This window comes from Cajanus cajan, chromosome 2 (assembly GCF_000230855.2).
Source record: "Cajanus cajan strain Asha chromosome 2, NIPB_CcT2T_4, whole genome shotgun sequence".
NCBI lineage: Eukaryota > Viridiplantae > Streptophyta > Magnoliopsida > Fabales > Fabaceae > Cajanus > Cajanus cajan.
In genome coordinates this window covers 45646160-45664228 of record NC_138518.1, presented here as the reverse complement: position 1 = coordinate 45664228, position 18069 = coordinate 45646160, and the positions used below count along the sequence as shown (strand labels likewise).

The following is an 18069-nucleotide window of genomic DNA, read 5'->3' as shown; positions in this document are numbered from 1 at the left end:
CGAGCAGCCTGCCGACATCACACAACAACCTTCAGTCCAGTATGATGGTCAAATGCTTTCCCAAATATGGACTGGCATTCAAGGGTTACAAGAAGGATTAAATAATTTGACTATCAATGTTAATCGAGTACATAACAGGCTTGATAACCTCGAAATTTTTTTTGATGACTTTCAAAGTTCATTTGAATAAACTACATTATCTTATTTTCTATTGTATTATTGTAATTTAAATATGTTTTATTTAGTTGCAACATTTTTCTTTTCTATTATTTTATGTCATATTTAATTATTGTTTACTTAATTGATGACTGAATTGTATTTTCTGTTTCATTTTACAGATATGTTATTATCCATCTACTTTGTAATGTTATAAATTTCTTAATTTTTTAATTGGTAAAAATTAACTTGTACAATTAACAAATGTATCTTCATTTCATTCTAATTTATGTTAATGATTTGCAATTTTTTTAATTTATTAATTAACTTTCAAAAATTTTATTGTACATTTTTTTTATATTAAGAAAATTCTATTATTTAAATATTGACATCAAAAAGTGGAAATATAAAAAAAATAAAGTAATACATGATTATAAAATTAAAATAATAACACTTTCATAAACATTAATAAAATAATGTTACAAAATATAATTATCATAACATATTTTGTTATTATTATTTATTATTATAAATATTATTATTTTCATTTTTATTATTATTATTATTATTATTATTTATTATAATTAGTATCATTATTATTTATCATGATTCTTATTATTTTTCTAATATTTATTATTATTCTTATCATTATTTATTATTTTTTAATAAATTATACCTATTAATATAATTTTATTGTAATTATTATTATTTACAATAAATAATATTATACTCATTTTTAATCCAAGGGTAAAAGTGTAAATTATATATTCATCTATTAAATTTTTAATTTTTATCTATCATTAAATTTAAACAAATATTTAAATTAAATTATTTTTAAATTTATATTTTATAATTTTTTTTAGTTAAAATTTATATATTTATCTTTTAATTATAATAATTATAAACTTTTTTTTAACCTAAGGGCAAAATATTAATCTTACACAATTATCAATTAAAAAATTTATTTTTATCTATCACATCAATCAATTTATTGACAAACTTTCTCTACACTTTCCACTCACTTTCCCTTAATCCAAACAACCTCACTTTCCACTCACTTTCCCTTCAAAACCCTCCTTTTCCATCCTCAAATCCAAACAAAGCCTTAAGGTTAGTAAGAGATTTTGGTGACTTTGGTTCAGATCGGATCAATTTCTCTACAAATTACAAGTACTTTTAAGAGGAGAATTCTCGAAAGTCAAAAAGCTTCTTTTTGGTTTTTTTAAAGTCATTTTTGCATCCATCCTGTTCGCTGGAAATACACACACACATGCACACATAGGTGCTACAATGTAATGATGAAAGTCATGATGCTAGTAGTTTGTAAGTGTTATACCATATGTCCTTATGAGGTGGTTCTTGTCAATCTCCTACCTGCATACCATTATCTCCAGCTAATTTCACATCTAACTTATCCTTCTTGTGAACCCTGTTTGTGAGTGCAGAAAAAAAAAACCATCTATATACCCAAAAAATCACCAAAGCATATGGAAAGAGAACAGCCTACTAAGTCAACTGCCTCCATAAAATCAAAGGTAAAGACTGACAAGATGTTTTATAAATTACAATACTTGATTTGAGAATAATATTTTGAATAATAACCTTTATTTTATCTACAAATATTACATCTGTTATAGAGTATAGACATTGAAGTTTGTTGCATCTTCCAGGGAAAAGACGCTGATGTAGCTAGGAAGTTCTTTGAGCCTTCCGAAGTGAAGAAGTGGGCCATTGAAGATTTGAATAAAAAAATTCAGTGGTTGGAAAGTCAAGAAGAAAAGGTTATCAGCTTCCATATTCTGTATAAAGTCTGCTTTTGTTCATTCTAGATGTTATGATTTTCTTATTTACATTTAGAACCTGCATAGAATCAGACTAAAGTGCAAAAAAGAGGTTTGCATTGGAACCAAATTCATTTGTTTGAAACGCATAGTATTTCATTACCTAATCACTCACAATGGCGAATGCTTGATGGCTGTAGCTATCTTTTGTTCCCGCTTAATTGTGCTTAAGGTTGAAAGTTATATCCTATATGAATCTAAATTTTACGTTACCATTTCAGCCAGATCCAAGTGAGATGACCAAAATAGCTGCAGAGGGGATTCTAACTTGTTTGCAAGATGCAATATGTTCTCTAGAGGAAAAACGGGTAATGTACACACACAAAATTGTTTATCACTTTTTTTAGTTTGAAAGCAATTTTTTTGATATTTTCTTTCCCTGGGGGATGCTGGCATAGGTAAAATTTTCTTTGTTTAAATTCTCTGTCAGAATAAATAGAGTATCATATTGATAGATAAAGAGCAAACTTTTGTTATGGATAAGTAAATTTGTAGAAGTTCTCTTATATAACGTCTCTCAAAACTTATTTTTAACTTATACATAAGATAGTTTTAGCTTATAGAAAAACTTATTTTCATGTTCCTTTTCATTTTTTTCTTCTAGACGTGTTTTTGGGGAGGTATTTCTAAACATATCCAAGGAGCATAAATTGATTTTAACTAGTGAGAGAAGCTTGATTCATTTTTCTTCTTGTACAAGTGTTTTTTAAGAAGTTTATACAAACTGGTAACTGGTAGTGGTGGATGAAAATCAAACTGTGTTGGAGACATTGATTCATCAACCATCCCCAGCAAGGTGAAGTACACTCCTCCAAAACTACCTCACTATAATCAGGACAAGACGCCGAAATTCATCATTAGGATCCTTCAGTTTCTAGTTCCCTTGTTCATCTTGGGTTTAGCCATTGGTATTCGTTTCTACACTAAATCAACATGATCATTTAACTGCAAGAGCACATGAGTATAGGCATTTGCAATAATGAGTTTGTGTTGAAAGACACCAAATCAACATGTTGTTTTATCCTTTTTGTGCTTCAATGATGAGGGGTTGCTAGTATATGTTGTATGAACTGTTCTTGTGTTTCCCTTTTCAGTGTAATTTGCTGCTAAATATCAGATTGCCTTTTCTTTGTCAATAATTTGCTAAAGGAGCAGTTTTATGAAGTTTAAGCTTCAAATGTTTTTGCTGATTCTCAATATACCAATAATCTACCTTTTGAAAGAATGTTAGTATTAAGTTTCATTTTCCATTGTGAACTTATGATCCTAATGGGAGTAAGAATCTTGCAATCTGTCTCATTTAGTTAACTAGAAAGGTGCTCACTTATATGCATGGATGACTCTCGTTTTCACAAATGTTTGAAAATATATATGTTTATATAATTAAATTTTACATTGAGATTAACATAAGTTCTCAAAAAATGAAATATTTTATTATCATAAAGTTTTCGAAAAGACACCAAAAATAAATAATAAATATATATATATATATATATATATATATATATATATATATATATATATATATATTTGTGTCTTTGATTTGGTTTTCTACATGTGTATGTATATAGGCTGCAATCATGAGACTTGGTCTTAGAGAAATGAAGGAATTTTCAAAGTTGTTGTTTCCATCTGTTAAGGACAACACCTTTTTTGAGAGTTGTGGTGTAGCTGACCTTATCACAACATGCTGTAAGGAAGCTAACTAACTTCACCTATTTTTCATAGCTTGTCATATGAAAACCATATTGTATGTGGCAGTGGGTGGAAGAAATAGGAAAGTTGTTGAGGCCTATGCAAAGAATGGAGGGAAGGGGTTGGTTTCTATTTCTTTCTCTTTTTTAGGCTGAGGAAATTTATACAAATAAATTCTTCTCCATATTATTAAGATTTAGATGTACAAGTTGAATTGTCTATTTATATATAATTTAATAATGTTTGTATTTTTAACTTATTTATATTTTAAAGTTTATTTGATGTTGATTATTTATAATCTTGTTCCATATTTAGTTATATTTAGTGCGTTAGGAGGCATGCATGTTGATAAGTTGGTGTGGATAGTGCTGACATGTTACATGTCTATTTCTTTGATATAATTTTTGTTTGAGATTTATATATATATGTATATATATATATATGTTTATTACAGGTAATCACGAAGAATCTAAAAAATAAATGAAGCTTTTTTTTATTAAAAAAAATGTAATCTACATCGGTTGTCAACAAAATCGATGTAGATTTTGCACAAATCTACATCGGTTTCAAAATTGATGTAAAAGTATATGTATTTTTAAGTCACTCTATTCTACATCAGTTTTAGAACCAATGTAGATTATCTCGCAAAATCGATGTAGATAACACATTTTGTAGTAGTGGGGCATGGCATGGGTGACGTCGAGCGTGAGTCATCCTGAGAGCTATGCGTGCTCTCTAAATGAGTTGCACCAGACACGAATGGATGTTTGTCGGACATTAACTGTATATAAAAAGATTGTTCCTTATGAGAGTTAAGAGATTTGAGGAGTAATTTGAATGCCGATGAGTGTGAAATGAATATGTATGCGTGATAGATTGCTTGAATGAGATACTTGATTCCTATAGGCAAATTGTATATATGGTAAAGTGTATGTGTCATTGATAAAAATTGTTAGCATGGTAAATCATATGTGTGGCAAATCCTTGAGTATATATATAATGATTTCATGATATAAAGAGTATGTATGACATGCATCATATGCATGCAAATCGACAAGTCAACAAATAATTTTATATGCATTGCGCGTATCTTAAGATTGGTACTACATACATGCAAATCGAGAGTTCGTGTCCATTGCATTCCATAATTGCATGTAAATTATTTATGATCGATGTGTTATAAATGAGTGATTGTGTGATGGTGATATATGAGTTATTGATAATGATAAATATTTGCTATTGTCATGTTATTGTATTAATAATGTATAGATTGTGTTTAACTGTTTATCTTTTATTCCATGCCATGAGCTAGAGTGAGAAGTTTTCTCACTCCTCTTTGTTTCCATTTCTTAGCTACATGTATTTTTTTGCAGCTAATACTCATTAAGATCTTAATGATGTTGATGATGAGACTTAATCATTGTCTTAAGAGCGCTTTGATAAGATATACGATATTGGGGATTAGATTTGGGATATTTTAATTTAATTTTTAGTACAAGAGTTATGTCTAATTTTATATTTTTGCATTAGTACGGAGTTGTTTTAAGGTGTGTTATATGAGACTCTTTACCCCAAATTGGAGGTTTCAATTGACTATTTGAACATAAATTTAGAGTAGTTTTATATATATGTTAAGTTTTCAATTATTTACATATTTGGGATAGAGAGTGCACATAAACCAACCACCACAATAACCCTAAATCAACCCCATCAGAAACTCCACAAGAAATCCATAACCAAGCCCACAACAAATATAAATTAGCCATCCAAATCAACCCAAATAAACCCCAAAATAACCTCCAAAATAATCCCAAATCCATGTCCACATTTCATTGAACACCTTATATGCATTACTTTAAAACCACTAACCATAACCCCTAAACATGTCAGCTACCCAAAATTTAAATAAGAATACAATTATATGCAACCATTTAATATCTATTTTCATTCAAATAAAAAAATAAAATGTAAAATGATGGAAAGCCCTAAATACTTACAACAATCATCCCTAGAAAGGAAACAAGGAATGTTGAGGCAAAAGATGGCAGAAAAAGGACAAAAGCATTGATGACTACTGTGACACCCTCTACCCCGCATACCATAACACATAAATAATAAAATTTGAACAGAATCTTTAATTTTTAAAATACCAAACGTAATCAGATAGAGAGCACCACATCCATGACTTAAACAAATAACATAATCAGTGGAAATTACAAAAGAAATAAGGCTAAGGTTTTCAAAATAATTTAATAGAAGCAACATCATAATCTAATCCTATTCATGCCCTGATGTCACATATCCTATCAGAGCAAAGCCCAACATTCAAGCCTAAGCTTCATCACTAACATTCTCAGTCCCATGCTGATGATCACCTGTATAACAACCAAAGGAAAATAACACAAAAGAAAAGGGAGTGAGAAACGTCTCACTCTAGCTCAAGGTGTAGGAATACGCACCGGATAGCCAAACACAAACAAGACATGTATATGTACATAGCATAGATAGATTAACAACAATATAACATCTCACTCATCTAAGACGTAAAAATCACTTTAACATATAACATTAAAATTCACATGTAATAGACACAGACTACATATTATCATGTATGTGGCGCTAGTAGCACACCACATGATGCTTTGCCGCTAGCAACACACATAGAGTAGTCTAGGAGTACATGCCGGGTCACACCCTCTACGCACTCTCACTAAAAGGACATACTACCAGGGTCTAGTCAGGATAACTAAGCCATGCAAGATACATCCCATGCACACAATGGGCGAGACTATAACTTACAAACCGAGCTATCCCCAAGCTTTTACACAAGGGGCCTTCCCTGGCGGTGTATTCCATATCGTACCTTTAAAACATTTATGCAAATGATGCATGTAATTCAAGACTCTATGAATTCTCATATCACATCATCATGTCTTATTATCACATATCGTCATATCTCATGTCTCATATTCATTTTTCATATTATCTCATCATATTCACATAGTCTCCATAGAGCATGTAACAACCCAAATTTTCACTAGGCCGTGGGCCCAATTCGTTGCCTGTAACGGGCCGTTTCGAAAGTGAAACGGGCCGTTTCGGAATAAAGAATTTGCCTAAAAAACGTAGTTGAGAACGGGCCGTTCTGGTTTGGAGAACGGGCCGTTCCGGAAGTGGTACGGGCCGTTCTGTTGGGATTGAGAACGGGTCGTTCCGGTTTTGGAACAGGCCATTCCAGTTGAGATTTTTGCTTGGTTCTGGAGAGTCCAGAACGGCCGTTCCACTTTTGGAACGGGCCGTTCCGGGTTAACTGAGGCAAATTCCTATAAATAGGAGGTCTTACCTCTCATTTTCTCACATCTCTCATTCTCTCTTCCTATTCTCTTCTATTCTTTCTTCTTCCCCTCTTCTTTTCTCTGAAGACCATGGGGCACTTAGAGGAGGAGACCAAGAGATCCCTGTTGTAGTTTCAACTGCTGTTTATCCAAGTACGGGAGAAAAGGGAAATTATTTATATGTAGAGTTACATGAGGGAACTGGGTAGAGGAAGAACCCTTAGGGTTATGAGTAATTTTATAATTATTTATGTTTGGAGAATTAATTATCTTATGTGATTCTGTATATATTTAGGACTACGAATATATGATTTGTTTGTAAAAATGATACTCTGGAAGAGAGAACGAAATTATAGAAAAGTGTATATGTAAGTTAGGTTTTGGGAAAAATTAGATTATTTCTGTTTGAGGAATTAATGACCCCATTAGATTCTGTATGTGTTGAGGATTAGAAATACATATTTAATTTGTAAGAATGATGATCTGAGAGGGAGAACGAAACTGTAGAAAAGTGTCTGTGAGTTAGGTTTTGGAATAATTGGGAGGTTTTACTGTTTATGTTAAAATTATATTAAATTGATAATTCTATTAATTATTTTATTAATTTATGAATGTTATTGTTATATTATTTTATAAGAATTGATAATCTAGATGTGAATTGCTTGAGGGATGTGTAAACCCTTATTTTGTTAGACTTATCTGTTGAGTATGTGATATGGAATCGTGATATGAGATGAGATGTTGTATGGACATGTGATTGCGATGTGTTTCCTCACACTAATGACTAGGGATGGCACGGCCCCTGGGTAAGTGGTGCTACAGGGAGGGCATGACCCTAGCATGGTGTGGGATGAGTAAGACAGTTAACACACACCACTTATGTCGATTATGGCAGCCCTGGCATAGGATTAATTGCAAGAGATTGTATGGATTGTAATGGAATTGTGGTTCCTCAAACTCATGCTTCAGGGACGAGCGTACTCCTGGATGATCAGGGATGATACGAACCCTGGTATGGTGTGGGTTGAGTGAGGCAATTAACCCGTATCACTTGTGTCAGATGTGGCGAGGTTTTGGCATAGTGTTAATTGTAAGATTGGCTTGAATTATGGATGTGAAAATGATATTGTTAATCGTAAAATTGTGTGGATTGTGATGGATTGATAAATTATGATACATGCTTGTATATATATGAATTATGATGTGGTTGTATGTACTTTGCATATAGATTCTTTTCTCACTGTATAAATTGTGGATGTTTTAGGTGAGGAAGATCCGGTTACGAGTGACATCTAGAATTCCAACAATTGAATTGTGGGTATGCTCTGATATTGTGACATCGGGGCAGAGGATTTTTAGGACATAGATTTTATATGGATTTGGAATTGTAAATATGATTTTGAAAACAATTTGTAAACTTTCAAGTTTTATTTTCAATTATTATGTTGGTTATGGATAAATGAATATGAAGGTTTTATGTGAACCCTTTTACCAACGTTAAAAATTTTATTTTTTAGTTTATTTATATGATTAATATTTATATATGTGTTGGGGTAGTAAAAGTGTCACATTTAGTCCTCCCTGTAGCACCACTTACCCAAGGGCCGTGCCATCCCTAGTCATTAGTGTGGGATGAGTAAGACAGTTAACACACACCACTTATGTCGATTATGGCAGCCCTGACATAGGGTTAATTGCAAGAGATTGTATGGATTGTAATGTGATTGTGGTTCCTCACACTCATGCTTCAGGGACGAGCGTACTCCTGGATGATCAGGGATGATACGAACCCTGGGTAGGTGATGCTTCAGCGACGAGCGTACTCCTAAATGATCGAGGATGATACGAACCCTGGTATGGTGTGGATTGAGTGAGGCAATTAACCTGTATCACTTGTGTCAGATGTGGCGAGTTCTTGGCATAGTGTTAATTGTAAGATTGGCTTGAATTATGGATGTGGAAATGATATTGTTAATCGTAAGATTTATGTGGATTGTGATGGATTGATTGTGATGTGATTGTGGTCCCTCGCACTAATGACCAGGGATGATACGAACCTTGGGTAAAGGACGAGCGTATCCCTGGCATGGTGTGGGATGTGTGAGGCAATTAATACTTATGTCGGGGGTGGCACGACCTTGGGCAAGTGATGTTATAGGCATGACCTTGGCATAAGGTTGATTGCAAGATTTGTGATGATTGTTGTGATTGCGAATTGTGACGTGATGATGATGCACGATTGATAAAGTTATGATACATTGAAATGTTTATGAATATTTTGTTAAGTATCGAGTTATAATACTGATATTGTGACATCGGGGCAGAGGACTTTTAGGATGAAATTTTTATATGAATTTGGAATTGTAAATATCATTTTGAAAATAATTTGTAAACTCTTGTGTTTCATTTTTTAAATCTTTATTATTGTGGTTATTGAAGAACGATTTTTGAAGTTTCTCATGTGAACCCTTTTATCGAAATTTAAACATTTATTTGTAAAGTTACAGTATATGTGTTGGGGTAGTAAGGGTGTCACAGAGCACTCTAATTCCTATCATAAAATATTCAAACTCAAAATTAAATATACATTCATGCTCAGTAATCATCAAGAGACACAACAGAAAACTTAGAAGGTAAAACAGAAAGCATTCAAAATTTGCATGTTTCTCATAGGATTCTTACAAGAACCCACAAAGCACTCTAATTCATATTAAAAATTGTTTATTTTCAAAATTAAACACATATTTACACCCAGCAAACATCAAGGAATACAACAGAAAACTCAGAAGGTAAAGCAGAAAACATTAAAAAATTGTCTGTTACTCATAGGGTTCCTACAGGAACCCACATAGAACTCTAATTCATATTAAAACTTGTTTATTTTCAAAATTAAACACATATTTACACTCAACAAACATCAAGGAACACAATAGAAAACTCAGAAGGTAAAATAAAAAATATTAGAAATTTGTCTGTTTCTCCTAGGGTTTCCTGTAGGAACCCACAGAAATCTCAAATCATACAATTACAATTTTAAAACTGAAATTAGCCATTCATTCAAGCAATTCATACAATTAGTTACATACAAGAAGAACAATAGATGAAATAGACACAATTGGGGAGAATCTCGCATACACGAGCATACAACAAACACAGGATTGGGGGTCAATTCCACTACCCACCACACATTCCCACACCCAGAGCGAGGTTTCTCACTCTCCCCTTGTCTTGTTGAGTAGAAAAGATGAATGATTAAGTCTGGGGTGATTTCCTCCTCCTTCCGATTCTCTAAGCTCTGAAGCGTAAACGCATACGTGAGAAAATGTAAAATGTAAAATTAATCAGCTTTTTTTTTTCTCTTTTTAAAACCTAACCTCCCTTTAACCCTTTAGTAAAAATGTGAATAATGGTTATCAAAAATAATTTCTCTTACCTTATTATAAATAATTAAAATAAAATATATAAATAATTACAATAAAATACATACTTTTCTCAAAATACTCATTATAACAAAATATCATAAGAATACATAGTTCTCTAATAAATACTACACAAAATAATTTTCATAAATATTTATTATTTAATTAAAATACTCATAATTATTAAAAACCTCTAAAATATTCTATAAGATCCATTTAATTAATTAAAACAATTATAAGAAAATAATCTCAATAAATATAAAAATAAATAATAATTAAACTATTATAGTAAATTCAGGATGTTACAACTACAACGGAGGAAGTTTGAAAGTGGTTGTGAAGCTTGGGAGCAGCATTGAAACATGGAAGCAGTAAAGAAGACGAAGAATAGTGAAGTGTGAATGAGTGTTTGTCCCTTGTTGCCTCATGTAAAAGGTTTTCTATGTTGGATGTTGTTTTACTTGACATAATTTTTAACACATTTTATGATGAATGTTGACTCAATTGATGTAAAAAAAAAGTTTTCAATAATGGGTAATCACTTACCTATCGTTGAAAGTTTTGTTATATTTACAACTTGGTCACTATATCACATTTTATGTCGTATAGATTACAGCTGACATAAAATTTCATTCATAAAAACCATTTTTACCACTACTAGAATTTGTCTTGTTATATGTGACATTTCATGCGAATTTTACATAAAAATTCGCAAGAAATGTGATTCTTACGAATTGTTTTGCAAAATTTTATCTCTAGGTAATATCTTCGTGAATAATATATGTTTGCAAATTTTAAAATTCGCAAGAGATTTTCCTGCGAAATTTCTTGTGAAAAGATTCGCAAAAAATTAAAAAAAAATTGTTGCATAAAGTTTCTTGTAAATTTATAATTCAAAAGTAATTTTTGTGCAATTTCTTTTGCTAAATTTCTTACAAATTTTAAATTTACAAGAAATTATGTCATAATTGTGAGTATCAAATCACTATTAATTCTCTAATTATTATCTTTCAAAGACTCACAATGAATTCATAATATGAATTTCACACCTCCAACATGTGATTGATGACACCTTTTGAAATTTTAGAATGTAGGTTATATTAGATGTAGGTTATAGGTCTAACTTAACTTATAAGATTAACTTGCAAGGTGAGTGTTGTCTCTAATTATATACTCTTTAATTGTTTTATTTCTAATCAATGTGGGACTTAAGATTTTCTTTAAAAATTAATTAGATCATGTCCTTAGAAATAAAATTAATTCAATCATATTAAACTACAAAATTATATTATTATAAATTATATTAACTTTAAAATATTCAATATTCTAAGAAAATAATTTTTTATTCAATAATTTTATTTTCAAAATTATCATTAAATTAAAATTCAGTATCATTAATTTATATATTTAATTAAAATAATTTTTTAGTTAATTAATATTTTAAATTAAAATTAATTTTTATGAAATATTTATTAATAATTTAGTAAAATAATATTTTTTAAGTAAATAATTTAAAATTTAAAATTTTATGAAATATCTTTGGATTAAAACTCATTGTCATTAGTTTATCATATTTACAAAATTTTATATATATTAATTTTATTTAATTTAAAAATAAAATTAATTATAATGATATATTTATAAATAATTTAGTAAAATAATATCTTTATTAAAATTTTTAATTATTAAACTTATAAATTAAATTTTTTTTCTTGTGAATAAAAAATTGACAGGAAAATCCACAGAAAAAAATTATCTACGAAATTTTTTTACCATTTATTATAATACTAATAAATGTTACTTGTGAATTTATTTTCCTAAGAAAATCCGCAAGAAACAAAAGAAAATCCTTACCACATTTTTTGCGAATTTTTACCTTGAAAAAAATTCTATAATCATCAAAATTATAGTAAAATTTACAAAAATTTATTGTAGATTATTTTCCATAAAAAAATTGTAACAAATTTCTGCAACTTATTTTTCACAAATAAATTTGAAAAAAGTTCCTATAAATTTATTATTGCGAAAAAATCTACAAAAATTTCTTGCAAATATTTTTTATGAAAAAATTTGCATAAAAATAATATTTTTCTAGTAGTGTACACCTTTGCTACTTAGGAGCATATACGACATACAAATATATTTGGATATATGTTCAAAATATTTGTCCAAATATATTTGTTTGATTTTCGAACAACGTCTGTTTTCATTTTTGAATAAATCTCGTTCTCAAGGGCATAATCAGTAATGTTTATGCAATAGCTCTTATTTAAAAAGATTATCTTTAAGAAAAACGTCATATGCTTATATCATATTTGGAAAACGTAAATTTTCGGATGATGATGAATATTTAATATTAAAAAGGCAAACAATTGTAAATATGTACTCTAATAATAAAAATATTCTTATATTATGAATAGAATAAATACATTAACTTAATTCAATAAAATATTCTTTAAATTATACAAACTTTTTCTAGGTGTACAATTTTGACGATCGAGCAAAGCATGATTTAGTCCGAAAACATTACACTTATATAGATTAGCTATTTTTTGTCTTTAGCTAAATCTCAAGGTTTACAAGGATCACAATAATTTCCTCGAGCACCACTCAAATGAATAAAGTATATTATAAAATGTGAACTTACATTGTTAGGGTAATAGTTAACCGTCCCCAAGGAATAGGGAAGGAATCCTAACAACTAAACTATTTGGAATGCAATAATAAATTGATAAAAAAAAAATAACTTCTTTCATAATGTCAATGGTGAATACAAATTCTTCATATAGAACTAATTAGGCTGCATCCTAGTCATACACGTGTACCACAAAAGGATGAATTTTTAGAGAAAACAAAACAGAATTCATTTAACTATTTTTTTATAAAGTCCTTCAGCCATGCAGGCTCGTGTTTTTCTAGCTGGTCTCTTGGCTATTTGGGCTTGAGGCCCATCAATAACCGTTGGTTCCACGAGAATCTTGTCCTCAAGGTTAAAATTATTAGTTGGGCCAGTTGGATTGTCTTGCACGGGTCCACTTGATAAGGAATCTGAAGTGGAATAGTCAATCGAAGGCTCTGGAATGTTGATATTTTGATGAGTGGATGGGTTCTTTACCACGTGGGGAAGACATGCATTTGAAGTAGAAGTGGTTGGTGGGTTTGGTGGAATTAACCCCATAGGTGGGGATAGAGTCTCTTGAGATTTTATGAGTATTAGATGTAACAGCCCAATTTTTCGCTGGGCCAAGGGCCCAATTCGTTGCCCGGAACGGGCCGTTTCAAAAGTGAAACGGGCCGTTCCGGAATAAGGAAATACTTAGAATATGAAGTGGGAGAACGGGCCATTCCAATTGGAGAACGGGCCGTTCTGGTTTGGAGAACGGGCCGTTCTGGAGGGAGAACGGACCGTTTTGGAGGGAGAACGGGCCGTTCCGGAGGGAGTACGGGCCGTTCTGCTGAGTTTGAGAACGGGCCGTTCCGGTTTTAGAACGGGCCGTTCCAGTTGAGAAATTTGCGAGGTTTGAAGGGTCCAGAACGGGCGTTCCAATTTTGGAACGGGCCGTTCCGGTAGGTGAGCCTGAAATCCTATAAATAGCGCCCCTCACCTCTCATTTTCACACATCTCTCATTCTCTCTTCCTATTCTCTTCTGTTCTCTCTTCTTTCCCTCTTCTTCTCTCTGAAGACCATGGGGCACTTAGAGGAGGAGGCCAAGATATTCCTGTTGTAGTTTCAACTCCTATTTATCCAGGTACGGGGGAAAAAGGGAATTATTTATATGTAGAGTTACATGAGGGAACTGGGTAAAGGAAGAACCCTTAGGGTTATGAGTAATTTTATAATTATTTCTGTTTGGAGAATTAATTGTCTTATGTGATTCTGTATACGAATATATGATTTGTTTGTAAAAATGATGCTCTGGGAGAGAGAACGAAATTATAGAAAAGTGCTTGTAAGGTTTTAGGAAAAATTAGATTATTTCTGTTTGAGGAATTAATGACCCCATTAGATTCTGTATATGTTGAGGATTAGAAATACATATTTAGTTTGTAAGAATGATGATCTGAGAGGGAGAACGAAACGGTAGAAAAGTGCCTGTGAGCTAGGTTTTGAAATAATTAAGGGTTTTATCGTTTATGTTGATAATTCCATTGATTATTATTACATTTATGAATATTGTATTAAATTGGGGAATTAATTGAGTTGTATATTATTGTTATAATGAGTACTCATGGTGAATTGCTTGATGAGTATGTGAATTGTTGTATGGATGTGAATTGCTTGAGGGGTGTGTAAACCCTTGTTTTGTTAGACTTATCTGTTGTGTGTATGGAATTGTGTATGTGATATGAAATTGAGCTATGTGATGAGATGTTGTATGAATGTGATTATGATTGTGATTGTGGTTCCTCACATTAATGACTAGGGATGGCACGGCCCCTGGGTAAGTGGTGCTACAGGGAAGGCGTGACCCTAGCATGGTGTGGGATGAGTAAGACAGTTAACACACACCACTTATGTCAATTATGGCAGCCCTGGCATAGGGTTAATTGCAAGAGATTGTGTGGATTGTAATGTGATTGTGGTTCCTCACACTAAAGGATCAAGGATGATACGAACCCTGGGTAGTTGATGCTTCAGGGACGAGCGTACTCTCGGATGATCAGGGATGATACAAACCCTGAGTAGGTGATGCTTCAGGGACGAGCGTACTCCTTAATGACTAGGGATGGCACGACCTCTGGGTAAGTGATGCTACAGGGAGGGCGTGACCCTGGTTTGGTGTGGGAGGCAATTAACCCGTATCACTTGTGTCAGATGTGGCGAGGTCTTGGCATAGTGTTAAATTGTAAGATTGGTGTGAATTATGGATGTGGATATGATATTGTTAATTGTAAGATTGACATGAATTATGGATATGGAAATGATGTTGTAAATTGTATAATTGGTGTGGATTATGATGGATTGAGATATGTATGTGAAATGAGATATGTTAAATGTGAACTGAGATGTGAAGATGATGAATGATTGATATATATATATATATATATATATATATATATATATATATATATATATTATCAAATAATGAATTATGATGAGATTATATTGTGATGTGTTTGTATGTACTTTGCATAGATATTTTCTTTTCTCACCGTATAAACTGTGGATATTTTAGGTGAAGAAGATCCGGCTACGAGTGGCATCTAGAATGCCAACAGTTAAATTATGGGAATGCTCTGATAGTGTGACATCGGGACAGAGGATTTCTAGGACAGAATATTTATATGGATTTGGTATTGTAGTAAATGATTTTAAAATTGTAAACTCTTAAATTTTACCTTTCAAGTTTTAATTTTCAGTCATTTTCTTATATTGAAGAAAGAACAGTTTTGAAGTTTTATGTGAACCCTTTTACGAACCCTTTGAAAGTTTATTCTTCTTAATTAAATTATATTATATATGTGTTGGGGTAGTAAGGGTGTCACATTAAAAGCGTGGGGCTGAGGAAAACCGAGTAAAGGAGAGTGTGATATCTCAGTCGGATCTAATGGGTTGGTGAACGAAACAGACGGAGGCGAATCAAAGTAGTCTAGAGGCGAGGAACTATGAAATTGTCAAAGGAGGGAAACATGGAATACAAGATGCAACTTGGAAGATGGAGGAAGGTCCAGCTTGTAGGCCACCAACCCGACGCGATGCTTGATTTGGTAAGGGCCATAGTAGCGTGGAGCGAGCTTGGGCGAGGTTCGACGTTGTAGGGATTGTTGCCGATATTGTTGAAAACAAAGAAGAACCCAATCATGTTCTTTGAATGTAAGATCTCGTCGTCCTTTGTTTGCTTGGTCTTGCATGCTTTGTCTGGTGCTTGCCAAGGTTTGCTTGAGAACTTGATGTTTCTATAGAAAGGAAGCATCCACAATAAGATAAGGGGATCCACACGGAACATAGTCACGAAGGATAGGAAGGTGCCTTCCATACAAAGCCTCGAATAGGGACATGTGAATGGCAGAATGGATTGTGGTGTTGAACTAGTATTTCGCCAGATGGAGAAACCGGAACCACGACTTCAGATGGGTACTTGCAAAACAACGAAGAAAGCACTCAATAGAATGTTTAGTTATTTCTATTTGTCCATCACTTTGTGGATGATAGGTTGTGGAATAGTGTAGTTTGGTTCCCTAGTGACAAAAAACTTCCTTCCAAAATGTGCTCAAGAACAGGGGATCACGGTCAGAAAAGATGACTCTAGGGTTTCCATGTGGGCGAAATATCTCAACATTAAAACGTTGAGCGAGTTGAGCAATGGTGAAGTGGGAGGGCAAAGCCATAAGGTGAATGTATTTGGTCAACTGGTCGTAAATGACCCAGATTACTGTATGGCCAAAACAATAAGGTAATTTTGTGATAAAATACATTGAGAGTTCCTCCCATACACGTTATGGGGTGGGGATGGGTTGTAGAAGACTTGCGAGATTTTGGGGAAGATATTTATTTTTCTGGAAAATCTCACAATTTCTGGTGAATTCTTTGACAACAGCAGGTAGCAAGGGCCAATAAAAGGATGCAACAATGCAGGCTAGAGTAGGACGATAACCAGAGTGACTTGAAGTGGGGGAAGCATGGTATTCCTTCAGTATGGCAACATGAAAATGGTGTGCATCAGGGACAAAGATCTGACCCCTATAAAGTAGAATACCTTGGGTAACTTGAAATTGGTTATGGTTAGATTTCAGATGAGTCTAAATAAGTGTTTGTCCTTCTAGGTGATGGAATCATGCCTAGGAAGGTAAGAGGTGACATATTGAAGGAGCCAAGAGGAGTTGGCTAGACATGAAGGTTTGGGCCAGTCAGGGCCAGAAGTCATCTACCACTCCTCCTAACCTTTTCCATCACTAGGGTTGAATAATAATCTTTGATCTGTGTTAATAGGGAGGGCAAAGGTGAAGAGATGGAGAAGAATAAGTTGTCCTCCTCCTTCTCAAGCCAGGAGAGGGCATCGGTTACTTGATTATGGCGACCAGATCGATACATAATAGCAAAGCTAAATCCCAACAATTTGGTGTCCCGTTTATGTTATTCTAGAGTCTGCAATGGGTGAGTAAGTAAGTTTTTCAAACTTTGTTGATCCGTGATGATTTGGAAATGGTGTCCAATAAGATACTAACACCATTTTTTGACAGTTGCAGTCACGACAAACATTTCTTGCACATACATTGAAGAAGATTACATTCGAGGACACAAATGCTTGCTAAAAAAATGCGATCGGATGGACCTCTTGAGTGATCACCGCTCCAATAGAAAGCATGGAGGCAACGGTTTCAATCACAAATGGCACAGAGAAGTTTGGCAACGTCAGAACAGGAATTGAAGTGGTTTTCTCTTTTAGAATTGTAAAGGCAACTTCTTCCTCAGGATTCCATGTAAAAAATTTTAAACGCAAAATGTTAGTGGGAGGAGTAGTGAGAGTGGCATAGTTACAGATAAATCTATGATAAAATCTAGATAACCCCAAAAAACCACAAAGAGTCGTGTGAAATCGTGGAGTCGGCCAATCCACAATAGCTTGAATCTTTGATGGGTCGGGGGCCACAGTCCCCTTGGTAATCTCATGTCCAAGATA

At 32.8% G+C, this 18069-nt stretch overlaps 1 protein-coding gene across 1 annotated transcript; it reads left to right on the top strand.

Annotated features, from left to right (window-relative positions):
* The first annotated feature begins 1057 nt into the window (after positions 1 to 1057).
* On the top strand, positions 1058 to 9280 carry LOC145955287 (DNA-repair protein XRCC1-like). Its single transcript, XM_083069969.1, has 5 exons — positions 1058 to 1479; positions 1602 to 1691; positions 1827 to 1937; positions 2219 to 2305; positions 8292 to 9280. The coding sequence occupies exons 2-5, from the start codon at positions 1644 to 1646 to the stop codon at positions 8391 to 8393; spliced, it is 348 nt and encodes a 115-aa protein (XP_082926095.1). The 5' UTR covers positions 1058 to 1479; positions 1602 to 1643; the 3' UTR covers positions 8394 to 9280.
* The last annotated feature ends 8789 nt before the right edge of the window (positions 9281 to 18069 follow it).